The sequence below is a fragment of the Morus notabilis genome, unplaced genomic scaffold (assembly GCF_000414095.1).
Source record: "Morus notabilis unplaced genomic scaffold, ASM41409v2 Scaffold623, whole genome shotgun sequence".
Classification (NCBI taxonomy): Eukaryota; Viridiplantae; Streptophyta; class Magnoliopsida; order Rosales; family Moraceae; genus Morus; species Morus notabilis.
In genome coordinates, this window is record NW_010366773.1 from 45766 (window position 1) to 54023 (window position 8258).

The following is an 8258-nucleotide window of genomic DNA, read 5'->3' on the forward strand; positions in this document are numbered from 1 at the left end:
ACCACCACGGACGGCGGTGCTCCGGCCAGAATCGAGCTGTGAAAATAGATGGGTTTTCTTCGTCTCGCTGTACTGAGTCCATAGGGACTGAAATCATCTCAATCGGAGGTCGGATGGCGGAGATATCACGACGGGAGGAAATGGGAATTTCGGAACTTCCGCCGGCGATTGCGGCTGATTCCGGCGGGGTTGGAGGTCGTGCCGCATGTCGTTGAACTCAGCTCGTCGAGATCTTTCTATTGACACCGGTGGTGTCAAAAATGGAGGTCGGAATCTTAACTTGAGTATTTGGCCATTGATGGTTTGTGTGAGAGAGAACGTGAGAGGAGAGAGAGAATGAGCGAGAATAAGAGAAAGAAAGTGCAAGAACCCTAAAAATTTCACTATATAAAGTATCTGATTAAGGCAAGATTACGTGCCTGATCTTATCCTCAATTATTTCCTCTAAACAGATTAAATTTATACTGATTAGAGGTAATTAGTTTAGCTCACGTAAGTTAATCTACTACTTACAGTCCAATATCAATTTCTGAATAATTCAATATTGTTTTATATTCTTACTCGCATAATATTTCAAACTGTTTCAAGTCTTGAAATTAATTTTAGACTGAACAAATTCTAAATTTTAATTTTCTGCATTCTATCCCAAGAATGACGTTTCTGACAATGTCAACTCCCGAGCTCATATTGTATCCATCTACTATAGGTATTTATCTTGTGACTTTAACCTAACTGTCTAGCAATTAAGGATTTTTTTCTTCTTTTAAAATGCCAGTGCGTTTTTTTTATACGCCGCTAACATCGTGCTGTGCTTAGAGATTCTTGAAATTAAGATTCTCAAACTATACTTGTACTGAAAATTATTCCGCCTTAAAATACGGCGAGAATTTATCGATCGAATTTACTTGATCGAAACATGAACTTAACATGAAATTTGCTATTGAATTTAGGAATACATATATTAATTCCATAAATCCTCCATTCACAATATAACATAATATTTTCTAAGAAAATCCTTGGCTTAGAAATACATGAATTGTATTATTTAAGGTCTAAAATTTTCTCAGTCATTACATATATGTGTAAAGGATAAAAATAAGCTGAAATCCCACATTCTTTAAATACAAGAATAAACACTAATTTATAAGAATATTGGGTCACCCCACTTACAGGAACTGACCTTTTAAGATGATGCCCAAATTTTTAGAAAGTTTAATTCCGTATTAAGTTCTTTAACCATGCCAAATTTGCAATGATCACAAAATGGCAAAAACTGATACGGTGCACTTTTTTCACAAACAGAAGTATCAACTTTTTTTGTTAAAGACGGTACGCAACTTGTGTTATGACCACTTGGCAAGTAGTGAAACTTTAAGTAGGAGATTGCGACACATTTTAGGCTTTTTGTGATTATCTTCACACAATACATATCTCCACAGAATTGACACCAAGTATTCTAATATAAAGCAAAAAGAATCACAATTTCAGAATGTAAGCCATTACAACTTCGAGCAAGTTCATTTGCACATTCTTCATGGAGCTCAAACTACCCTCTTTCTCTAGCCTTACTAGGAAATATCCACCAGCTTTTCGTCTCTTTACCACATCGCGCGCTTAGAGACTTGGCCAAGAAACATGGACCCTTCATTTACCTAAGACTTGGACAAGTTCCAACCCTAGTAGTTTCATCAACAGAGTATGCCAAGGAAGTGATGAGAACCCATGATGTCATCTTTGCATCTAGGCCCCGGAGTCTATTCGCACAGATCTTGTTGTATGATTGTATAGATGTCGCCTTTGCTCCATATGGTGAGTATTGGAGACAGCTGCGGAAAATTTGTATGCAGGAGATCTTGAGCACAACAAGAGTTGAGTCCTTCAGACCCATGAGAGAAGGAGAGATGTTTGATCTCGTGGAATGGATTGCTTCAAATGTCGGGTCAGCTATAAACCTCACTGAGAGGATTAAATACTCGACATATAGTATAACATCGCGGGCGGCCTTCGGTAAGAAAAGCGAGCACCATGATGAGTTCATTAATATAAACCAGAAAACTATTACTATATGCTGCGTGAAGATGTTTTTGAGATCCATAAAATGGCATGCATGATATCTACGAGCATCCCTTCAAATAGAGTTTCATCTATGGTTTATTACATTTTTGCTGATTAATCAGAGACCTTGTAAGTTTTGTTTCGTTTTTATTTATTATCAATTAAAAACCCAAAATCTCTCCGGAGAGGAAATTTTACAAATGATGGAAAAAGGAAAAACGTAAAAAGTAGTTTAAAAAAATTCATACTTGAAGCATTGGATACTCCAAGTCTCTGAATAGTGCTGTAGGCATTGCTTTTGCGATATGGAGATTACTGGAGGCAAATGTGTAAAATATGCGCATTTTGTGTCGTATTTGACAAATTACAAATGGCATTTCGTTTACAAGCATTAGTTTACAAGTCCTTCATTCTTTAACTTTTTTTTTTTTTTCCAAGTTCAATTTGTACTAACAATTATCTCCAATGTTATGGAAGTCAAACCCCATTTATCACATTGTCATAATTTAGTATTGTTAATACTATTACATGTTGCCTAGAATTTTACACATAATTTTGTCTACTTTTATAATTTAGTATTGTTAATACTATTACAAGTTAAATTTGTACTAACAATTATCTTCAAGCAAGTTCATTTGCACATTCTCTCATGGAGCTCAAACTACCCTCTTTTTCGATCCTTTTCAGCTGCGTCGCCTTCGAGTTTATGGTGCTGAGCATACTTACCGAGAGTAAGTAAAAACTTACAGCCAATCTTCCATATATCTCTTGCTTTATTGTTTTAGGAAGCTTGGCAAACTTAGTTAATGTGAGAGGAACAATATCACGAACAATGGTTCCGATTTCGCACTTAAACAAATGGGCATTGGGGCCTATACAGCCCTTAAGACCTCTTTGCTACATTCAACAGTAAGCAGCTTAAACTTGTTCATAGCCAATTTGCGACTTGTGTTGAGACCTCTATTCTTGCCACGCACACTCTTTGATAAAAAAAAATAAAAAACTAATAGTAACAATAAGAACAACATCTTTCATATATTGTAGTCTGTACCATATTAACTTTACAATTCTATAAAATAAAAATACATGTAGCATTGAAAAGAAATAAACAAACTTTGAACAGATAAAAGTAAAAATAACCGTACAAGTAGTGCAATTGTAGTTGGTTAGCTGCATCATCCATAATACGAGTAGCCTGATCAGATGATGATCTTCTATTTGGTGCCATACCTGATCAATGCATTAAGAAAAAAAAAAAAAAAAAAAAAAAAAGGGACAAAAGAACATTGTATATATTTTGGACTAACCAGAGTCTAGCCTTTGTAACTAGAAATCTCAACAACAATGAAACACTAATTTCAAGTGTAAACATGTTCCCTATTAAACTATCAATTTATCGTTTCAAATTCATTGACTTTATTACCGGGTACACTACCAATATTTTTGCTCTCCCATAAAATGTGCAAACATTTTACAATAGATGTGCAGAAGATATTTTAACACAACACACACACTTGAAAAGTTGAGAGGCCTTTGTAAAAATGACTCAATAAGAAAGTTTTATTAATTTGTAAAATAACTTTTCAAAAATTTATTTACAAAATAACTGCAGAACGATTAGGAATAATTACTTTTATAAAGAACGACGGGGTGGATACTCTTTATAAAAAATGAAGATGGTCATTTTGTCAATTGTCTCTAAAAAAAACTAAAACAAAAAAATTCAAAAGAGACAAAACCTTTAGAGACAAGTCTTATTTAGTCTCTAAAGCATGTTTTTAAAGACCAAAATAGATTTATCTCTAAACATATCGTCTCTAAGAGTGTTTTTTCTTGTAGTGTACTCGTGCTACCCATTTTGTCTACAAATAGTGAATTTATTAACTGATGGATAGATCTCATTGTAGTCAAATCTCTCAAAATGAATTTTGAGAGTCAAAATAAAACAAATTCATATATTCAGAGGTAACCTTTTTTCTTTTTGAAACTAAATAATTTTCTTTTGTATTTATTCTTTTTATTTCATAAAATAATATCTACATTATAAAACTTCAATTAGAACTTAATACATGCAAAGTATGTACCTTAACAAGTATACTATATATATAAAAGAATAGATATTGCTTTTTTATAGTACAACCTTGGTCGTCTATAATGCATCGTTTGTACCAATATTCCCTTTTCCTTTCCATTACAGATTTATTTTCTTCTATTTCAATTTTATTGCTCTTGTAGATTTCTTTAACCTATCTTAACTTTCTCATCGGAATAAGCTCATTTAATTCCAACTTCTATTACCGTTAGTTTCTTTCATTCATTTCATGGTCAAATTAGTTAATAAATTGTATATTTCATAAATCACAAAATAATTAGACTTCTAAAGTAAATATCAATGAGTCAAAATAATAGAAATACGTACCTTTATAAGTTATTTGTACAAATAACCCTTCTTTCTATTTGAATATCTTGGTAAAATCTTTCTTTTTATTCTTCTATTCACAATCTACATTTTTTTAATCTACATCTACGTAATAAAAAACTTTAGTTACAACTCAGTACACTCATCACAACGTATCTCAACTATATGTGTGTTTGTATCTTAAATTCTTATTATAATCTTAATTTTAAATTATATCCTAATCTTAAATCCTAAATATATATTAAAAAGTGGATTTGTGGCGATTATTCATTTAATGGTAATCAAAAACTGAAAACTGTGAGTTTTAACTTTTTTTTTCTTCTTCGTTTTCTTTTTAAGTTTCAACTCCTTTTGTTTTTTTGTTTTTTGTTTTTTCGTCTTGTTCTATGTGCCAATTGTTTATTCTGTGATAGTAGAAATGGTGAGCTTTAGGTGCTTTAATTTGTTTAGTTTCAACTTTTTACCTTTTTTTTGTTGGCATTTTATAATTTATAATGTCTCATCTATTTTTATGATTAAACATGACCTTTTTCTTTAACCTACTATTAATGTACATCCCTTTTTAATTTCTTAGTACGTTTTCGTTTTTGTGTTTTTTTTTTTTTTCATATTATTTTTTATATTCTACATTGTAAACATCGTACGTCTCTAAACTAGTGGTACCCAAAAATTTGAATATTGCGGAGTGATTATATATTTATATATATATATTTACATAAATATATATACATAAATATATATTTATATATATATACATAAATATATATATATGTACATCAAAATTTCACAGACTTAATTCAAGCCATAGTAACTTCAAACTAGTTTGATTATAATTTCGACATGGAGCTCAAATTACCCTCTTTCTCGATCCTTTTCCGCTTCTCCGTCTTCGTGTTAATTTATTTATTCGTTTATAAAGTTATTTCAAAATATATCATACTGGGCCTTTCGCTCACGTTTTATTATTTTATAAATGTTAACCCCTCCCAGGCGACTCTAGGAGCAGTGCGGAGTAGCTGAGTTGCTACCACCTAATTAAGAGAGGATTGTGCTCATCCTCCTGGTGTATAAATGTAAGAATTGTAAAATTCTGTAAACTCTAATATTTAAATTTTTAGACTGTGGATGATGTCTGTAATGTTATTTACATGTTTATGTATGTACAATACTGAAGATCCTATGGGTAAATCCTGTGGGTGTAGCCCTGAGTGATGTTAGAGGCTCCAGTTCTAGCGTCTTCTTTGGAAAGTACTTTTCTATTAAACGGGAGGCTTGTTTAGGAAATTTCCTTAATATTTTATTTTAATCATGTTTAACTCCTAATCGAGCCTCCACGTCACCGACCCCTGCTCCGGGGTGTGACACACTTCCTTGTTCAACCGCTTATTATAGCCACTAGCTCCTCTTATCTCTATCATTGGGCAATCACGTTCCAAACAGAAGAGAAAAGTCATTAGAAAATTGTCTCCACATATTCCTTATCTAACAGAATTAATAAACACCAAGTATTCTTCTATGAAACCAAATACATAAATATGTATGGTGCACTTTTTCACAAACAGAAGTATCAACATTTTTTGTCAAAGACGGTATGCAACTTGTGTTATGACCACTTGGCAAGTGGTGAAACTTTAGGTAGGAGATAGCGACACATTTTAGGCTTTTTGTGATTAAAATTTTTTGGGCTTATTCGGACCGCAGCCTCCTCCTTTGTTAATCGTTGGAGAATCTCCACAGAATTCTTCAAGCAGAAAGCAAAACGAATTGACACCAAGTATTCTACTGTAAAGCAAAAGAATCATAATTTCAGAATGTAAGCCATTACAACTTCAAGCAAGTTCATTTGCACATTCTTCATGGAGCTCAAACTACCCTCTTTCTCGATCCTTTTCACCTTCTTCGTCTTCGTGTTTATGGTGCTGAACATACTTATCAAAAGAGCCAAAACCATCAGCTCAGATTCAAAACTACCGCCAGGGCCATGGAAATTACCCTTACTAGGAAATATCCACCAGCTTTTCGGCTCTTTACCACATCGCGCGCTTAGAGACTTGGCCAAGAAACATGGACCCTTTATATACCTACGACTTGGACAACTTTCAACCCTTGTAGTTTCATCAACAGAGTATGCCAAGGAAGTGATGAGAACCCATGATGTCATCTTTGCATCTAGGCCCCGGAGTCTATTCGCACAGATCTTGTTGTATGATTGTACAGACGTCGCCTTTGCTCCATATGGTGAGTATTGGAGACAGCTGCGGAAAATTTGTATGCAGGAGCTCTTAAGCACAACAAGAGTTGAGTCTTTCAGACCCATTAGAGAAGAAGAGATGTTTAATCTCATGGAATGGATTGCTTCAAATACTGGATCCGCAATAAATCTCACTGAGAAGATTAAATATTCGTCTTATAGCATAACGTCGCGGGCGGCCTTCGGTAAGAAAAGCGAGCACCATGATGAGTTCATATCGATTGTTGAGGAAGCTATAAAGGTAGCAGGAGGTTTTGATATTGTGGAGTTGTTTCCTTCTCTTAGTTTTCTTGCCACGATCACTCGTGCAAGGCCTAAACTCGAGTCGATTAAACATAGGAGTGAGAGGATAATGGAAAAGATAATCAAGGAACACGATGACAAGAAGTCAACAACAAAAAGCATTGAAAGTCAAACAGATCAAGAAGATCTCGTTGATGTTCTTCTGAAATTTCATAACAATGGTGAAATCGGGTTCTCCCTAACAACTAACAATATCAAAGCGGTTATTTGGGTAAACATATTCAATTTTAGTTTTCAACATTCTATCCACAGAACTAAAAGATAAACACATGTTTACACGCCTATACCTTCAATTAACTGTAGTCGTTCCAAAGATATGACTTCTTTAAGCCATCCATTTAGAGTAGTGCATTGTTGACCAAGAAAAATTATTATTTATTTCACCTGATTTTTTGGTTCAATTGCATGCAATAGGGAATTCTATTGAATTTCAATGGCATAACACTACTCTTTAACTTTCAGGATGTCTTTTCTGCTGGAAGTGAGACATCTGCTACGGCTGTAGATTGGGCAATGGTAGAAATGATAAAGAATCCAAAAGTGATGAAAAAAGCTCAAAATGAGGTGAGACAAGTCTTTAGTAGAAAAGGGTCTGTCGATGAAACCGTACTTAGTGAGATGAAATATTTGAAATGCATTGTTAAGGAGACATTGAGGTTACACCCTCCTGCTCCTTTATTAGTTCCAAGAGAATGTAGAGAGAAGTGTGAGATTAATGGCTATGAGATACCAGCTAAAACCCAGGTCATAGTTAATGCATGGGCAATAGGAAGAGATCCTAAATATTGGACGGAACCTGAGAGTTTTATACCAGAAAGGTTTCTTGATAGCTCTATTGATTATAAAGGAACAAATTTTGAGTATATACCATTTGGGGCTGGAAGGAGAATATGCCCCGGCATGTCGTTCGGTTTGATCAATGTTGAGCTTCCTCTTGCAATGTTTCTTTACCATTTTGATTGGAGACTTCCCAATGGAATGAAACATGAAGACTTGAACATGACTGAGTTGTTTGGTGTCACAGTTAGGAGAAAAGATGATTTGTACTTGATTCCCATTACTTATGATCTGTCACCTATTGGAAAAATCTCTAGGAGCACAAAGTAACTTGTAATTTCTTATTCTTACACTAGTAATTAAGTTGTTTTTGTTGTTGTTGTTTTTTTTTTTTTTTTTTTTTTTTTTTTTTTTTTTTTTAAAATTTTCCCCTTTTTTTTTTTAAAAAAAAAA

General features: G+C 33.7%; 1 protein-coding gene and 1 long non-coding RNA gene across 3 annotated transcripts; both read left to right on the forward strand.

Moving 5' to 3' along the window:
* Positions 1 to 1508: 1508 nt before the first annotated feature.
* Positions 1509 to 5516, forward strand: LOC112094085. The gene is made up of 3 exons (XR_002903342.1): positions 1509 to 2007; positions 2743 to 2786; positions 5465 to 5516. It is a non-coding gene; the product is annotated as an uncharacterized LOC112094085 (long non-coding RNA).
* A 708-nt stretch (positions 5517 to 6224) lies between these two features.
* LOC21412210 (cytochrome P450 71D9) lies at positions 6225 to 8187 on the forward strand. Of its 2 annotated transcripts, none has more exons than XM_024174123.1 (2): positions 6225 to 7239; positions 7491 to 8187. In XM_024174123.1, exons 1-2 carry the CDS (start codon positions 6331 to 6333, stop codon positions 8133 to 8135), a joined length of 1554 nt encoding a protein of 517 aa, XP_024029891.1. In that variant the 5' UTR covers positions 6225 to 6330; the 3' UTR covers positions 8136 to 8187. The 2 variants fall into 2 exon arrangements, with proteins under 2 accessions (XP_024029891.1, XP_024029892.1); XM_024174124.1 differs by having other exon boundaries at positions 6225 to 6966.
* Positions 8188 to 8258: the final 71 nt, after the last annotated feature.